This window comes from Ixodes scapularis, unplaced genomic scaffold, assembly GCF_016920785.2.
Source record: "Ixodes scapularis isolate PalLabHiFi unplaced genomic scaffold, ASM1692078v2 PGA_scaffold13__105_contigs__length_92229423, whole genome shotgun sequence".
Taxonomy (NCBI): Eukaryota; Metazoa; Arthropoda; class Arachnida; order Ixodida; family Ixodidae; genus Ixodes; species Ixodes scapularis.
In genome coordinates, this window is record NW_024609839.1 from 44638921 (window position 1) to 44658168 (window position 19248).

The following is a 19248-nucleotide window of genomic DNA, read 5'->3' on the forward strand; positions in this document are numbered from 1 at the left end:
CAGCAAATGTGGTGAGAACAAAACGCGAAAATCGTTCTCAGCCAAATGGCGAGACAGATGCACAACAAAGCACTGACGCGTTGAAAAATATAAGATCGCCTTTGCGCCGCTAGCACACCGGAACATAATGCCATGATAAGCGTAGTGTTCCAAAATTCTAGCTTTAAAAATTAATTTTCTGAAAATAATTTTTTTTTGATCAGGTGTCTCATTTAGGTCATTTAGGTGTTTATTTTGACCAGAACCATGAGACTCGGAAACGGAAAAAAAAAAAAGCCTCTAAGGTGCAGATATTGATCAAAAATAATTTTAGTCCGAGTACTGTGATAAATGAAGCGATTGGCCAGTCAAAGATTCTGTTTCTGTGGAGAGCTATTGCAAAACGTTTAAGCAATATAAGTCTTAATTTGGTGATATGTGCATGCAAACATGTGGTATGCAAGAAAAATGGAGAATATACAAAGGGTAGAGTGTGACGTATAAATATGCTGTAAGTAGGCACATCGCACGTTGATGAACGCTGAAACAGAGCTACGTTTTTTTACTAGCGTTGCGCGCATCGAAAGTTAATGGTGCGTCGAAAGTTCACATACTGCTCAGGCCGTAACGTTTGAATGTTCATATTACTACCTTAGTACCTTGAGGCTTGGTGTAGCTGTCTCCTAATTGCTTACAATATAATATAGGAAACACTCTAATTCTGGGTCGATTGAAAAACTCCACCTGCTGACAGCTACTTATAATGGTGGCTCGGATGATGAGTATTCACTGGCTGCCAAGTGTTTGCAACTGAGCGCGTGATGACAGAGTGTTTTCTGCCACGTGATTTCATACCGTCGCAGTTCTTCTCGAAGAACAACACTGTTACCCAGACTACCGACCATATGTGAAGTGCGCCGATTGTGACACGCGTGGCCACTAGCATTAGTTTTTCTGCAATAAGCGAAGTAGTTTGCTCCTGGGTTACCTTGGTGTCTAATGCACGCCGCACACAAAAGAGCACGAGATGAATCGTAGTAGGACTACAAACGAAACCAGTAAAAATAGAAATGCGTGCTGTCTCGAGAAAACTGAGGGCTTTGCACACATGAAGAAGGTAAGCTTTGTTTCACCAAATACGCTGAAGTATTTGGTTTCAGCAGACGTGCGAGCGAAGCTGAACCCATAGATTCCGGTTCGCTCGCAGCATGTTCGTGCTTGTAAACAAGTACGACCATGCTGCCCTGAACTAATCTACCAGTGGGAAAGCGCACGGGGTTGGTAGAGCCGTATCATGGAGATCGCTTTTATAGCCTTCGATACGCTCATACCTAAAGTAATTTAGGCGCAAACTTCTATTGAATTTAAAAGACAATTGTCATAACCGCTCTTATTTTGTGTTATTTTTTTAAATTAAAAGCGCCATATTTGTTTGTTTTGCGTTGGCGTGTTTATTTTTCGGTTATACAATATTTTCCCTGAACTCCGACAGCTATACACTCTTTCGTCATATGTAAGAGCCGCCTAATCGAAGGTGTAAACAAAAACCAAAACGCGAACACGCGCGCACATTAAAATGCAATGCCATGGCGCATTCAAAATTAATCGTTATATTTTAGACACCAAAAGTTTCGTACAGCTACATTCTTTGAGAACAATGTAGCTGTAGATGAGAAATTTAGCCAGTGCAGGACGACTGCTAGCCGGGGGTCTAACGTGCATCACGTATACTTTGTCTCAGGAATTGTGTGCAGCAAAGGCCAAGGCACGGCGCGGGCGCATGGCTTTCACATTTGCTTGCGTGAGTGAGTGAAAGCGATGTTTATTATATCTTTTTTTTTGTTGAAAAATCGACTGTTGCTTGTGCACTTAGTGTGCACATGTCACTGTCGATAGGGAAGGGGATTGGGTGAAAAAGAAAGGATAGAAAGAGAGAGGATTAGGTTTGGGGGGGGGGGGGGGGGCGAGGTGCAGGGGGATGTCCTGGCCGTCGCCGGCATGTCGAGTCATAGGACGACCCAAGCCTCAGCACGCAAAGCCTGTCGAAGTTTGATGTGGAGCCGTCTTAGGGCGAATAGCTAAATATCTTAAAGCTGCGTTGGCTGGTAACTGTGCCTCAAGGTAATGTCGGCACGAACGTTCGGTTGAAGGAATGACGTTTCTTGTCTTGGCAGAACAAGCTGTGTCTGAAATGCAGATGTCGTAATCATGAGCTGGAACGGTAGATTGGGTAGTGCCTTGTTCTGGTGTGTTGAACTGTAGGTGGTCTCCTAAAGAATTTCTAGGAGTTCCGTGTCCTTCATGTAAGTTATTAGTTTTTTTAGTGCCATGTCTATCACAGCTCGCGTTGCCCGCGGATGCAGAAGGTCCTCCAGGCTAGCACTGGAAAGTCCGAGGCGGGAATAGGCGTTATGGAGGGCAGTACGCTGGTCATTGTAGTCGGTGCAGTGTAGGAGAAGGTGCTCGGCGTCGGCAGTTTCCTGACAGGTTTGGCAGTTGGGGTTGAGATCAGGCCTGAAGCGGCCTATCCACGCTGGTGTGAAAGCGCTTCCGGTCCGCAGACGGTGGAGCACCGCGGCAGTGTGACGATCTAACGCTCGTGGGAGACGGGCTGAGAACGTGCCGTCCGCCACTCTTGGGTCCGGATTCTGTCGTGTGATGGTTCTTCTCACCAGAAGCTTGGCGTCGGAGAAACGGGGAACTGTAGAAAGCGAACATCCGGGGTTTTTGTGAGCCTGCGCTGCTAGAGAATCGGCGACTTCGTTTCCCCTGATACCACAATGACTGGGGATCCACTGGAAGATAATCTCGTGGCCTTTCTCCTGGAGCTCGGCTGCATCTTGTGCGACTGACCGCGCCAGAGGCGTAGCCCTTTCTAGCCCCGATAGTAGCCCGAGAGCCGCTCTTGAGTCGCTCGGGACTACCCAGCTGAGCCCCCGTGCGCAGCCTGTCCGAATTCCCCAGAGGGCAAGTCGTATGGCCGCCAGCTCTGCGGTAGTAGAGGATGCCTGATGGGACAGGCGCTCGTGTATACCTACGGCTGCAGCCTCAAAGAAGGCCGCTGCTGTTGCTGTGCCTCCAGATGGGTCTACCGACCCGTCGGTAAAAACGCGTGTCCGCCCATCGTACTCCGCATTCAAGTGACTTTCCGTCAGCTGCCGAGCGGTTACCACTGCTGCACTTTTCTTGGTCCGCAGCCCTGGTATGCAGATACTAACCCTCAGAGGGTGAGGATCTGTGTGTAGTGCTGGAAGTGGAGCTAGCGGTCCTAGTGTACCCGCGATGTCGCCTAAAGTGCAGAGCTGCGCTCCCAGTTCCGAATCTGTACGTTCGGCGATGCCTATCAAGAGCGTGATGGTAGAGTCGCAGTTGCTCATTCGGATGAGATGTCCGAGCGCTCGTTCTTGCAGAAGGTTTTCAACGGTATTCATACCTGCTTCGGTGAGAGTGTGTCGTGACGATGCCGAACGGGGAACTCCGATGCAAATTCTTAGAGCTACGCGTTGCGCTCTCTCTAGGTTCTCGATCTGATTGCCGCTCAGTCGAATGAGCGGTAGAGTGGGCGAGCCAGAATGAGACCCTTCTATAGCTGTAGTAGCATTTGTTGTGATGTGCCCCAGGTAGTTCCACCAAGCGCGCGGAGGATATTTGTGTGCGTTCGCATCCTCTGGAGCACCACCTGCGTTGCTGGGCCCCAGGATAGCCTCCAGTCCAAGGTGAGTCCTAGGTACGTGACTGTCTTCTCCACTCTCACCGGGACATCTCCAATGAACAGGGTCGGTTGGAACTTTGAGGGTCTCCTTGGTGCGTAACATAGAGCAACAGTCTTTTCTGTCGATGTTGTCAGACCCAGTTGATGCAAGTGGTACACAGTGTTTGTAAGTGCTCTCTGGAGGCCGCGTGCCATCCGTTGCCTACGGTAGCCTGGGGCCGTGGACCAGAGCGCCACGTCGTCCGCATAGACAGCGACGTTTATCGGGAGTGCTGGTTCCTCGCCTACCCTTGCTGCGGCTGGGGGTGATGCAATCGCCAGCGCAAACAGGAGCGGACTGACTACGCTCCCTTGGGGAACGCCATGGTCGACTCGTCGGGGCTTGCTCAGCGCTCCGCCGACCTTTACGCACATGGTGCGTTCAGTGAGGAATGCGCAAATATAGTTAAGAGGTCGTCCACATACCCCGAAACGACGCAGGGCTGAGATGATGATTCGGTGCGGGAGGGCGTCGAAGGCTTTGCGGACGTCTAGGAATACGGCCATCGCCGACCAACCTTGTGCTTTGGCCTCCTCCAGCGAGCTGGTGATGTCACCAATTGCGTCCGCGGTGCTCCTGTGGTGGCGGAACCCCGAGAAGCAGTCTGGCAGAGTCCCGGCCGCCTCAAGGTGGTAGACTAGGCGACGTAGCACCATTCGTTCCATCACTTTGCCGAGGCATGATGTCAATGAGATGGGCCTATAGGAGCTTAGTTGGTCTTGGGGTTTTCCGGGTTTCAGTAGTGGTACCGTGGTTGCTTCTCTCCACGCTTCTGGTATTTTAGAGGTCCTCCACACATGATTGATTAGAGTCAGTATTGCTGGGACAGCCGACTCGTTAACGTTTCTCAATGCTTGGTTGGTGATTCCGTCTGGGCCTGGGGCCGCACGGTGTCTCGGGAGAGCATCGAGAACGTGCTGCAGTTCGTGCAGGGTGAAGTCTTCGTCTGGCTGCTGCATGGGGGTCGCTGTTGGGTGACGGAACTTGCTCCAACCCTGGGAAGGGGGGCGGGCTGGCAGCCGGCAGTGGTGGAACCTCAGTAAATGCACCCGCGAGTAGTTCGGCCATCTCTGTTGATTGAAGGTTCATTGCCACGGCCATTCCAAGGACAGGGTTTTGGAGGATTGGGCGACCTGCTAGTGTTCTCGCCATCCGCCAGGCCCGGTTTCCTCCGGCTGGTTTGTCTAAGGTGGTGCATTTGAGGCGCCATTGTCGGCGTGCTAGTTTTTTACCGTGCCTCCTGAACTTGGCATCCAGTCGCCGGTATGCCAGTACATCTGCCGGATCTCCAGTGGCCCATGACCGTCGCTGGGCGCGACGTCTTTTTGCCCGCAGTTCTAGCCATTTGAGGTCAGGGTTGGGACGTGTTGTTGGTACTCTGACTTCGCGGGTGACCTTTTGGAGGACGCGGGAGAGCGTTTCCGGGGTGAAGGATCGTCCTTCTTCCAGCGCTTCTTCGAGCAGGGTACGGAAGCGATCCCAGTCGACGACGCGGCAAGTCTTCAGAGGAGCTTTTGGCGGCCTTCCGATGACAATGGGTAGATGATCACTTCCCCAGCTGTCTGCCTGAGGAGTTGCATTGAGACGTAGGGCCCAAGTCGTGAAAGTCAGATCAATTACGCTTCCCGTCACTCCAGGCCGTACAAATGTCGGGTTCCCACTTGTAATATTTCTGAGGTCGAGCCTATCTAGCATTGCCTGTAGCTCTCGACCTCGCCGAGAGTCTTTTCTGTCCCCCCAGGACTGTGAATGGGCATTGAAGTCGCCGGCAATTATAACCTCTCCCTTGGCCCGTGCGCGAATGTCCGCGAGTACATGGACGTCCCAAGGTTCATTAGGGGCCACGTATGCCGAGACGATGGTCAGGTAACGGTCTCCGAATTCCAATTTTACTGCCACAAAATCTGCTCCTTCACTGCAAAGATCGCTGAGGTCTATCTCTATCTGTCGTAGGTTTCGTCGAACTAGGAGGGCTGCTCGCGGTGTCACGCCCGCCACCAGAGGCCTGCTGCAGTAAACTACGTGACCCGCAATGCGTATGCTGCCGGCTGGCATTCTGGGCTCCTGGAGGGCCACAGCATCGTAGGCGTAGTGTAAAAGGTGGTCGCGTAGCTCTGGGAGTCTCGTTCTCAAGCCGTTCCAGTTCCACTGGAGGGCGGAACAGGTGAGAGGCTGGGGGCGGGCTGTAGGTCTTCTACGAGTGTCCCCAATCGTGGATGTCTGTGGATTGGTAGTTAAAGCCTTTTCTTAGAAGGATTGATACCCGAGATTGCTCTTTGGGTCGGGCTTCATTGTTGTAGTAGAAAAAAAGAAGAAAATATCTGTACCTCTAGAGGAAAAATGTTAGATTTTTGTATCACTGCAGTCCGTCTCGCCTGTAAGAGCTCAGGGAAACGATTTTGAAGGTTATTTATATTCCTCTCAGGTATGAATGAATGTTTTTGGTGACGAACGCGCGTAAGTTGCTTGCTGCACTGGTTCCCTCTCGGTTTCAGTGATCTCACAAGTGGAAGTATCATTTGAAGAAATGTAAGTATGCAACGTGACCATTCCGAATTCACTGTTGCTAGCAGCGTGCAAGCCATGTTAGTTGCTGCCTTAAGAAGAGGAATCCAACCCTGGCTTGGTGGTGGACGGTACCTCTCCGAAGAACGTTGGTGGTTGGCACCTTTAGACACTGTGGCCTCAGTAGTGGTTTCTTGTGGTCTTTCATCTGAATTCTGCCCATTGTTGGTAATGCCTGCTCTTGGTTTGCCTTTTCCCTGTCCCTTTGAAATAGAAGCGTATGTGTCTTGGTTCTGTCCCTGCTTCCCGGTTTCCCCGGCCGCAGACATCTGGGGAAGTGGAGGAAATTCATCGCTGCCCTTTGTTGGGTTGGGAGCGTTCGCCTCTTGTAAGGCGACTTTGGCGGTGCGAAAGTCGCCCGCGTGATGTCTAGCATAGTTGCGAGTTTTCCTTTCTTTCCTCCATTTTGGGCAAGATGGAGATTTGGCAGAATGGGCTTCACCGCAGTTTACACACTTCTCTTGTGCGGTACAGGATTCTGTATCTGGATGAGTGCCACTGCAACGGTTGCAGACTGGAGCGTTTTTGCAGGATGCCTCGCGATGCCCGTAGCGACAGCATTTGCGGCACTGTATAGGGCGTTCTTTGAACAGGGTCACGGGATGACTCACAAGGGCAAGGTAGACAAAATTTGGTAGTGTTGTACCGCAGAAGGAGATCTTCATCGCTGAGCTCTGTCCAAGTCGACGAAGTCTTGCTATTCTATTTTCCGGAGATCTTAAATGCTCCCAGACATCTGCTTCGGACAGCGCGGTGTCCACTTCTGTGATTACGCCTACAGCGTAATGCCGAGGAAGCGGTTCGTAAGCTCTTACTGGAATCCCACATAGCTTCTTGCAGTCTAGAAGGGCACGCGTCGTCTGTCCATTCCTTGTATCGACTGCTATGAGGTTCAGGCGTCTGTTGTACCTTATTTCTATGATGCACTCTGGGCAGAGTAAGTTCAGAGCATCGGATACTTTTAGACTGCTCAATGACGTAATTAGAGTGTCTTCGGCAGCTGGTACAAAGATAACCGTAAGACCTTCAGTCATTAGGGTGCCTGTGCGGATTGTGCCCGTGCTGTTGCTTGAATTCGAGCTAGGTTTTTTCCGCTTTTTTGATGTCTTAGCTGGGGTCCAGCCTTCGTCATCGATGTCGGACATTTCCATGTCATTAGGGGGAATTATCACCCGCCGCTGGGATGTGGTAGCACCCTGATCCTCTAGAGTGGGTCCTACAGCGGGATTTCCAGTCAGGCTGTTGTTATCAGCTTCTGATGCGGATATTGAGTCACCGCATACGGAGGAAGACAGACTGTACCTTTCGGTGGTGGCCTTGTGATTCGAATGCAGTGAAGATGACTTGAGGGACATGGCGAGGTCGATTCACTTGCACTGGGAAAGACCCAGTGCGGGGATACCCGCCAGTTGATGACCGGATCAGCGTTCTTCAATGTTGATTCAATTTCTGTCTATTAAGGTAGCTGATAACAATAAATATTCGGTTTCAACCGAACGAGGCTAGAAAAGTGCAACCTTCTTAGAGACACTTCGTCTTCCTCTCCACATTTGCTTGCCTTTCGCGAGTGCTCTTGAAAGGGAAGTAAATCTGAAAGCCACACACTCGCGCCTGTGCTTTTGCGTCTGCTGCACAGAACTCATTAGATGGAGTATAATAGTGATACACGACCGCACACCGGTGCGATGCTCATCCAGAGGGGGGATTGAACTCAGGGCTCGTGCAGGTTCTGCAGTGTGGGCTCCGTGCTTTGAACGGAGCTCGCGCTCGCGCATTTCTCCGCGTGCTTCGAGCTGCAGTGCTCCAAACACTTGGCCACCGATCCCCTACTGCACTTTCTTTAGCCCAATCGCAGAGGCACAAAAACGAACTGCATGACCTTTGCACTGGTTCATTGGCTTCATCAGCCCTTAGCTTTAAATTCGCTCTGAACTAGGGTAAAACGGAGCAAATAATAAGATCTCAAAGGTTTACGAGCCAAACCAACGACGATCATCTGGCAGGCCCCAGCAAAACAATCGCGGGTTCATATCCACCACCGGACCCCTTTTGACCTACAACCGAAATCTCAGATTGACCTCCGTCAAAACGCGGCCACTTCGGCCGGTATTCGAACCCGACAAATATAAATTCATTGGCCAACGCGTTGGCTAAGAGCCACTAAGACGGTTTAATGTTCCATGTTCTGTTTTAACACCATTGCCAGTTAAAAGCCACCGAGGTGGTTGTAAAACAAAATACAGGGTGTTTTTTTTTCAAGCCTAACAGGTTTGTTTAAAAGAAGCCGTGAAGGCTTTGAAAAATAGATTTCCTGACTACGCGATGCAGGACGCGCGACATATGCAAGAAATTGAAAGCACAACGGCAGTCTCAGAAGAAAAATAAATACCCAAAAAAAGAACGTCGTTATACCATACATCCACGGGATTACCCACAAGATAAAAAAAAAAAAAAAATCGCAGGAAGACCGAATAATCAAGTAATCTGCTCAGCACCAAACAACGCATACTCTATGTGTATGTTTCCAAAAATCCAAAGGAAAACATGCGACACTTCCCATAGAACAAGAGCTGTCCGGTGCCAAATTGGAGTTGTCTATCACATTCCCTTTTCGTGCGGTAAATACCAGATTGAACAAACAGTCCGTTGCATAAACGACGGAATCAGAGAACGTTCAGCATCTGTGAAGGGCACAGCAGCACACCATTTGCCAGCTCATTGTAAGATTTGCAATGAGATGCTTGAGGCACGAGCTATCAAAGATCACGGGGAAGAATGTGTTAGCACCTCGTCCATCTCTATCCATACAAAAAAAAAAGCTGCATTTGAGTGTGCAACTCCAAATTGGCTCTTCATGAGAATGCACAGCTAAGGACACATTGTTACGACATTGTTACCCGTTTTATATTATAAAGTTAGCCAGTGCAGTAAAATCGTTAGCTCGGGGATTTTAACGTGCGTCGCGCAGTAGTGATACACGATCGCACGCCTGTACGACGCAGGTGGGTGATTGAACTCATAGTCCCTGCAGGTTCTGCAGCGTGAGCTCCGTGCTTTGAATGGAGCTTGCGCTCGCGCATTTCTCCACGTGCTCCGATCTGCGGTGCGCCGACATACTCGGCCAATGATCAAGGGGGATCGGTAGCCGAGTGGGCTAGAGCCACTCGATATGGCAGCGTAGCTGCCAGAGTAGCGCCACGCTTTTCCCTGTGCCGCCTCTCACCGCGATTGGTCACACGCGGTACCTTAGCAACGAGCTGAGCTGGCTCGGTTTCCGTAGCAACCGAGTGACGACTCGTCACGTGACCTCTCAAGAGCCGTGATGTCATCGGTAAGATGGCAGCGCCCAGAGCTGGTGGATGCGAGTTTGTTCGGTGCGCGGAGTCGCGATGTGCCGCAGCTTGCCGACGATTTAGGGCTTCTTCGTGCTTTCTGACGTAGGTATAACGTGAAGATCTGAAAGAATGATACTTTATACCCTTTCTGTGCAAGATCGTTCTAGATATTAGCACCTTTGCGAAACCATCAGTAATATCGTCTTAGCGGTGCTCGGGTTCCCGGATGTGTTTGAGGATCGATAAGACATTTAGCATGCAATTTCCGCATTCTCTTAGTTTTATTTGAACGTTGGAGTGTCTGAGAATCGATGCGAAATCTTTGCATCGCATGTTGGGCCTTGGGGAATCTGTTTTTGCCCCAGGTAACCGCATGATCACAAACATTTTGCGAGGAAGCTCCTGCGATGTTTACGTTTTGTACTAAACAACCAGGGAACCTGGGTTCAACCCCCGCCCCTGCCCGTTTCGATCTGGATGAGCATCGTACCGGCCTGCGGTTGTGTATCACTACTGCGTGGTGCACGTTAAAGACCTAAAGACCCCAGGCTAGCGGTTATACTGCATTGGCTGAATTGCTCATCTACAGCGAGTGACTCGTCGCAACTTTGAAATGGCTGAACAACTACACGCTGTATAAGTATTCACACAACTCCCATGTATACTAATCAACGATTTTACGATATGCGCAGCGCAAGTTTGTCTGCTTCTTTTAGTAGGGGTTGTGGTGACGTCAGAACGCCGAGCTCTGATTGGTTCTGAATAAAGAATAGTGGGTAGGCCTCAAGGCAGCTTGCTTTGTGCTCTACCCACCATCCTTCAATCGGAGCCACTCAGATCTCGGCGTTTTGACGTCACCACAACCCCTGCAAAACGAAGCAGACGAACTTGCGCTCCACAGCTTTTAGAATACAATTTTCGCATTTTTCTAGCTTCCTTTGAAAGTCTGAATTTCTGAGTATCATAACGAAAGGTATACGGCGGGTATAGGGCCTAGGGGAAATTGTTTCAGCCCTGGGTCACCGAATAATTACAGCATTTTTTAGCGAGGAAGCTCCTGCAATCTTTAACCTTTTTTACTAATCGCCAATTTTACGAATTGGCACTTCTGAAGATTTTTATATAACTTGCTTTCGTTGCAATAGCTTGCATTTGATCGCAGTGTTTTTTGGTTTGTTTTTCAAGTGAAAAACTGGCGTTTGCTCAGGTGACGTATATGAAATGTCCTGCTATATAACAATGCATCAACACATACTATTAAACTTAGATGCTCAGAGGTGTATTCGTCTTTGTAATTAACAAGTTACAGACGTATTTATTTCTTACGAGTGTAATATTTATTTTCTGTAGCTGGGCCCGTTTTGTGCTCCTTAATGTCAGTGTGATATGACGTTATCATCCTGTGTGTATGGTTCTAAATATCCTCTTTACAATGCCTACAAACGCCAAAATTACTTCAGCCGACCCCAACTCACGCATTGGACACGAAAACTGTGTCGCTCGGATGTATGCGCTCGTCAGCAATCAATTCGTCCATGGATATTTGAATTCGCGTTCCTGGCCAATGAGTGCTCTGACAGAACTGATCATCACTTGCGACTGCCAAGTTCTACGCAGCGTGTGACTCGTCGCAACTTTAATGGCAGACCAACTACACGCTGTATAAATATCCCCCCCCCCCCCCCCCATTATTTAAGTTCTACGGTGTGCTTAAAAAGCACGGTGAAAGCTTGGTGTCATCGCACCGGTGCCCTAGCATGTCACGACTGCGTGATTTCACAGTTCGCTTTTGAGTTGAGGATTACAGGTAAAGAAGAAGTTTAAAAATAATTTCATGGGCCCTTCAACACGGATATGTGTGCTACACCAGATAAAAATATTGACTTTTTGAATGCCGGTAAACTTCCGAACGACCATTTGGCCTGTCGGCAAGAACAACTCATATCCGGCGTGCGTCTCTTTTGATGGCGTTAACAATTCTCTAGAGACCACCATGCCGTCCTTCTTGGTTGAACCCCGTCGACGTTGCTCCTCACCAGTCGGTGAGAGAATCTTATCTTGAAGGGATGATCGGGTCTTGAAGAAGTATGATGCTAAACATATACTCGCTCACTATGGGGCAGTCGAGCAGCCGTCATGTCCCGAGCCAATCGTCCTGTTGTGGCCGGCGTAATCGGATTTTGTTCCATCGGAGCGAAGTCCGAAGGTACTAGGACGGTACGTTCGTCCCACGAAGCAGCCGCCATCCCGGCGGCGCCGAAAACCACTCGCCTTGTCCGTGCACCTACGATACCATAGCAGCTCGCGTCGCCCGGCAGTCCCCGGGCTGCAAATCGTCTCACTTTTCAGAAAAAAACAGGCACCGTTCCTCCAGAGGTCCTTGCCGTAGCGCGATGCCAAGCGTCTTGTACCACTTTTCAATGAACGAATGGAGATATCAACTAGACTAAAAAAGTTGCCGCCCGGCGTCGCTAGCAGCACGGTTACCATGGCAACCTCCCAGGCCCAAAATGGAGATCACTATCAGCGCTTCTGACGTCGTGCATCTAGATAATTTTGCGTCGTGTCGCTACTCTGGCAGCTACGCTGCCATATACAGTGGCTCTAGAGTGGGCTAGCGCACATCAGCTCGGAGCACGCGGAGCGAAAGCTCGCGCTGCAGAACCCAATCTCCACCTTTGCCCGTTTCGCTCTGGATGAGCATCGTACCGGCGTGCGGTCGTGTGCCACCACTGCGTGGTGCACGTTAGAGACCCCAGGCTAGCGGTTGCACTGCACTGGCTAAATTGCTCACCTACGGCGAGTGACTCGTCGCAACTTTGAAATGACTGACCAACTACACGCTGTCTAAATATTTACACAACCCCAATTATTCGGCCAATGATCGGGGGATCGGTGGCCGAGTGGGTTACGCACACCAGCTCGGAGCACGTGGAGCGAAAGCTCGCGCTGCAGAACCCAGGGATTTATTCCCTTCTGAATGTACGAATAAAGTTTTCAACAACAACAACAACAACCTGGGTTAAATCCCCACTCTGCCCGTTTCAATCTGGATGAGCATCGTACCGGCGTGTGGTCGTGTATCACGACTGCGTGGTGCACGTTAAACCCCAGGCTATGGATTGTACTGCACTGGCTAAATTTCTCACCTACAGCGATTGACTCGTCGCAACTTTGAAATGACTGACCAACTATACACGCTGTATAAATATCCCCAAAATCGCAATTATTATTGTTATCGGCCAAAGATCCCCCACCGCACTTGGTTTAGTCTAGAGTCACTAAATGAGATACGATCAAAAGTAACGGCAAAACTTTCCTCGATATTGTTGTGGGCGCAGCCGTCTTTATGCTTTCTACAAATCAGACTCAACTGCCGATCGTCATGATTAAAAAGTGCGACTTCCCCCGCATTATTTCCGGTGTTGGAAAGCTCATGTAATATATTGTTTTGCATTGTCGTGAACTTTTTAAACATTTGTGGAGGAAGGAAAACCGTTTCCTGTGATTTCAGTTACAGCTTCAGATAACTAACAACCATGAATTTAAGCAGCAGTATTCGGAAGTGGCATTACTCTGTAGCGTGGCTTATTTAGTGGCTCTAGTTTAGCCCTACTAGAGTATCATTAGGCATGTGTAGGGACGCACAGTAGAACTCGCGCAAAAGCAGCTGTGGTGCACCCGCAACCTCGCGCTTGTTGTTCTAACACGTCTGGCTCGCTTACTGCGGACATCCAGGCATCTGACACTCTGACATCTGGCGCTTTTTCTGTCTTTCACGTGGCGTTCCAAGCGGCACACGACGGAAAATGCCTATCAAGCTATTCTTGAACGCGTGTCGCCATCTGGATTTTATATTAAGAAACCGCAATTTGCCGTAACTGAATGGGAAAAGTTTGAAGTCCTATAACATTTTTAACGTGTAATATATCAATATGGAAGTTCTGGCAAATGTAATATGAAAGGATGCTTTGTAATTTAATGTCTCGTTATTTTGATTAGTTCACGTGATTCAGTTTTTATAGCACCTTAAAATATCATTTCAAACTTTATTTTTTATTTCAAAATATACATTTTCTGATAGTTCGTTGCTTACTTTTCCAATTAATTATATCCAACCGTACGCTCACGTAAAATATCGTGGACAATGGGACGTTATAACTCGAGAAATGATTTTTTCAATATTAAAGACTGTGGTCTATTAAAAGCTAAATAAATAAATAACGACTGAATATAATCGTAATATTCAGACATTAAAGTAATGCTCAAAACCAGCTCTTTAAGATGACATTAGTTTTATAATTGCAAAAATACTCCAAAAGCCGGGAGACGTCATAATTAAAATAAGAACGCCGACTTGACATAACAGAAAAAAACAACTTCATTAGACGTTTCGCCTCCCATGCGGGAGGCATCATCAGTAGTTACACAGCTGTGTAACTACTGATGATGCCTCCCGCATGGGAGGCGAAATGTCTAATGAAGTTGTTTTTTCTGTTATGTCAAGTCGGCGTTCTTATTTTAATTATTAGTTTTATAATTGTAAGGTATTCAGAAAGAAAGTTATAGGCCATCAAAAGAGCACCAAAACGTCATGCACGGTGGGGTTGCACCTTAAGTACCGTAGACCGACCAACGTTGAGACCGGCGATAATTGTGATGATGATAATTCGCAGCTATTTCTTTGTATTGTTTGGTTTGGTTTGGTAGAGCACCGCCAAGCCCCCCACAGTAACAGTCTCTACCGGCCAAAAATAATTGGGGTTGTGTAAATATTTAGAGAGCGTGTAGATGGTGAGCCATTTCAAAGTTGCGAGGAGTCACTCGCCGTAGATGTGCACTTTAGCCAGTGCAGCACAACCGCTAGCCTGGGATCTTTAACGTGCACCAAGCTATAGTGATACACGACCGCACGCCAGTTTGATGCTCATCCAAATCGAAACGGGCAGGGGTAAGGATTGAACCCAGAATCCCTGGGTTCTGCAGCGCGAGCTTTCGCTCGACTTGCTCCGAGCTGTAGAGGTTAACGCGCAAGCTGCACGTCCTCGCGCGCATAGGGCATCATTCGGGGCACCACGCTTTTAATTGACTTAGGCGTGTGGCCTTTCTTAAACCCACATAGCCTAGAGCCACTCTATATGGCAGCGTGGCTCTAACATAGCCTACATCGTACTACAGCGCGTGGTTTCACCTATGATTTTGTTTTGTTTGTGTTTTCGTTTGTGTGAGAACGCGTGCAAATTATCTGCGAGATCGAACCTCATGCTCGCGCCAGCAGATTTGACAGCGTTGTACACTAAGTATGATACAGAGAGAGAAGTTAGAGCCCCACCCCTACCCGTTTCGATCTGGATGAGCATCGTACCGGCGTGCGGTCGTGTATCACTACTGCGTGGTGCACGTTAAAGACCCCAGGCTAGCTAGCGGTTGTACTGCACTGGCTAAATTGCTCATCTACAGCTGGGAGACTCGTCGCCCCTGTGAGGCAGACCAAGTTCTAGGCTGTATAAACATACACACAACCCAATTTTTTTTTGATACAGAGGCTGTTGCGGAAACGAAATCTGCGCCGTGAGTCGCCTTGTCTCTCACAACGCCAGCGAACTTTATCGCCAAAGGCTGCAAATATTAAGTTTACGGGAAAGAGAGCGCCTGGTGTTTTATATTTCGGTCGGAAATGCATGTGTCTCGTGAAGAGATAAACTTGGATAGCTGCTGTGAAGAGAACGAAGTCAGACGCCTCGCCATGAAGCTTGAATGAGCACTGCCGGACGGCTGGACCCGCAGCGTAAATTTGTCATTGGCAAGTCGATTTTGTCGCATTCTGGCGAGTGTTCCATGCTTCGCTAACACTCACTGTTCAACTCTCTTCCAAACTCGAACGCTGAATTCTGAAGGTTTCGGCAGTGTCCGAAACCCGACCGTAGTCGTCCGAAATGTGGCACGTTGCAACTCTCATGGCGGCTATAGCTGCATGTGCGATTGCTGTGCGCGTGCTGATGGCCAGCTTCCACAGTTCTTTTGGAGCGTGCATTCCACATTCCACACCATCAAGATTGAGGATGATCTGTGGCTAGCGGACACCAGTTCGGAGCACGCGGAGCGAAAGCGTGCGCTGCAGAACGCAGGGATCCTGGATTCAATCGCAACCCCTGCCCGTTTCGATATGGGTGAGCATCGTACTGGCGTGCAGTCGTGCACCACTATACTGCGTGGTGCACGTTCAAGACGCCAACCTAGCGGTTATAGCACCGCACTGGCTAAATTGCTCATTTACAGCTGACACACCAGACGCTCACTGAAGCAGACTAACTTCCAGCTGTATAAACATTCACACAACACTTTGCTTTTGCATCAAGATGGCCGGTCTTAGCAGCCTATAAATGTTAGTTCGTTCTGAGCATGCGATCTGAACACCGCCCTCAAATATGGCGTCCAATGAATACCCCCCTTGTATTCCCGACTTTCGGCGATGGGGGTTCCACGATTTGACAGTCGCCGGTGACGGGCGAAGAATTGGTTGGAAACTCCACCTCCGGGCACTCGTTTGTTGCATTTCTCTGGGTTCTACAATCCAACAGACTCCAACAAGGCAGAAGATTAGGAGATGGCTGAAGCAGAGTACGTACTTAGAGTAGTTGATGTGGTGTAAGCTCGAAAGAATGAAGGCAGGGTTCACACACTTGCGACCGCTGACGACTGTGTGCCCTAAACCTTTTAAGAATCTATTACGACGTGATAACACACTGGAGCCACCTATTGGGTAGGCGCAGAATACGTGCCGTTACCTTTTTTTTTTGTTTTCGCCCATAATTTTTTTTTATTTTAAGAAATATTTTTAAGTGTTATAAGCGACCATATCTCATAGAGAGCTAAATCTGATCTGTCATATACTGCACAACCTCCGCTATAGACACTATACACACGCGCCAGATTATAGCCGCCATTGCTGACCGTCTCTTGTCTTGCAGAGATACCGAGCCACTGAAATGGGTGTTGAGCCTTCTCAAAGGCCGATGCTGGGGAGATGGAAACAATAAAATCTAAAATGGCAATAGCCTGGCCGGCTATGGTAATGAAGAGGTGGTCGGAATACGAGGAAATAAAAACTGAAGGTCGGTTAGGGAGGCGCACTTCTGCTGCAAAGCGTCTATAGTGAAATGCAGTTCCAGGGTCGCGTCGTAGATGGCTCCAACGTGCCAGTCTGTGTTTTCTCGTTGTAAGAGATAGCGAGAACTCGTTCCTTGCAAAGGCAAGTGTGTGAACGGGCTTTAACAGATAACACTTCTTTTGTTCGTTTTAATAACTTTTTATTGTCTCTGGGCGCTGTTATCCTTTCCGGTTATGATTGAGGATACCACTTGGAAAGTAGAATCCTCAGAAGGTATCCGAACGGTGGCCTATGTTTTTCTAAGGTTTCTAACTAAGCGAGAAGCGTGGCATTGTGATCTTCTTTTAGTACAGAATCTGAACTTACCATGTCCTGGACCATCCGGACGTTCTTGTCGCCTGCCCGGAGAAGCAGCTGCAAGGGGACGATGGCCGCTCCCGTGGCCCTTGCACTCAGGACGTGGATAGGCAGCTGACCCTTGGGCTGTGGGTGAAATTAATAATAACAATAAAAACAACATCTTTATTTCCAATTTACAATGGTGGAGGCCGAGAAAAAAAGCCGCACGAAACGACTTGACGAGCTCTAATTGAATACACGTTCAATTAGTACTAAGTTTTTTTTTTTTTTTTTAAGTCCACAGACCGATATACATATCTATCTATCTATCTATCTATCTATCAGTTTGGTTCTGGTTTGCTACTCAAAATCAATATAAAACGTGTGCTGATTTGCGTGTTTAATTTTCTAAACACGTTACAAGTGTAGAGCGCACAGGACCAACAATGACCATAACATTGCCTTTGAGCATGGCAAGCTAGAAAACGTATCCAGTGCAAGTAGTTCTATGTATGATACACTTTTTTTCGTAGCCCTCTCCCTATAAGAGTGCGAGTAGTGGTATTTCAGCATGCCTCCATTTTTCAAATTTTGGCCTAATGCATGTTCGTTTTTGTTAGAGTTACTGAAGGCCCTGTTACCAGACCTTCCTGGTTACGTTTGGGTTACTTCTAGAAAAGGTATACTCAGGATATACTATTTTCTCAAAAATAATTTTGTAAAAAAAAAAAGTCTCAACTTTTCATATGTATCTCTATATATGTATAGTACATGTACTCAGGATATACTATTTTCTCAAAAATAATTTTGTAAAAAAAAAAGTCTCAACTTTTTATTTATGCCAGGTCATTTTAAACGCAGCAAGGTCAGAATTAGCTTGCATATAAATAGTTACGTCACGCAAGGAAAGTAGCGTTTACTTTGATGACATATAAGATGATTTTTTAATAGGAAAATAAAAGATATATAGGTGGCATGCACTGGCCGCCACAGTTGAGCATTTAGTACATGGTGAGAACAAGGTTTTTTTCACATCGTCTGTCAGCAATGAGAACTCTGAGGGCTTATAATTCTGATCGCAAAAAAGTCCTGAATGCATGGCTCTCAGCATGCATGCTATGGCGGCCAGTATGGATACCATATTGCTAAATTACCCAAGCACCAACGAGAATGCCCCGAACGCAAGCTTACGCGCCGCGCGAGCTCGCCTTCTCCGTTTAAGATTCCAAGTAAATAAACAAACTAAGACGGGTCGCCAAATGCGCGTGCAAGCTGCCGTTTGTTTCAGGCTGTCGATTTACAAGTTACTATTTTTTTTTATAGGGTGCCTCGATGTCCTTCTGTTTAGGGTGATGCCAGCCTTTTAGTACCCGATGCCGACAGCACGCGCTCACGAGGAAAATACAAAGAAATCGACGAAAACAAAATGTCGCCATAGCACAGCCAGCGCCATGAACGCGTGCTGGGGCACGCTCTTTCACGCGCTTCTGAACAAAAATAAAATAAACGTGTGGGACAAAATGGCGAGATGCCACCACCCTAAGCAAAGCGCACATGAAGGCAGCCTAGAAGTTACTGTTGTAAAGCCTCCTCTATACTGACAAAGCCTGGCAGATCGCCACGAGAAGCGGCCACCGAAAATGTAAAGGTAGAGCGGCAGACAACGGATGACAGGAGAGCCACGTGACTGGTGCCCCGCTGCGGTGAGACGCCGAAACACACTTCTCCCGAGCGATGGAATGTCCGCTCGTGCTCCTCGCTTTCCTCGCGCTACCGATTTTTTTCTCGTCGGGTTTGAAAACTATGTTTCGGCTCCTCGCCGCTGCAAAAGCTGTGCGCTGACGTCCAGGTTTCCCGAGATATGCTCTGTGGTACCGGATCCTCGCGCTCCCAATCTGCGACCGGGCACTCTATGGCTCCGTCGTCGAACTGCCCGGCTTTGCGAGTATAGAGCACGCTATGCTGCTGCAGACGCCAGCACGTGCCGCGCGTGTAACTGCACTCGCAGCATGCTGCTCGGTGGTTGGGTAATCTAGCAGAACAAGGTCTTTTGAACGCGAGACAACAGTAAGTGGCAGCTTATATGAAACATAGGCTTATTATGTGTCACGCTTCTGGCTTCGGGATTTCCTTCTTAGGTCGTCTTAGATGTGTCATATGGCGACTG

The 19248-nt window shown here is 48.4% G+C and overlaps 1 protein-coding gene across 1 annotated transcript in view; it reads right to left on the reverse strand.

Annotated features, from left to right (window-relative positions):
* LOC8044113 (serine/threonine-protein phosphatase 6 regulatory ankyrin repeat subunit B) overlaps positions 1 to 19248 on the reverse strand; it is a 72453-nt gene that overhangs the window by 30670 nt on the left and 22535 nt on the right. Inside the window, exon 4 of the mRNA XM_029970891.4 lies at positions 17109 to 17225. Within this exon, the coding sequence (XP_029826751.4) occupies positions 17109 to 17225 (117 nt within the window). The remainder of the gene's footprint in view (positions 1 to 17108; positions 17226 to 19248) is intronic.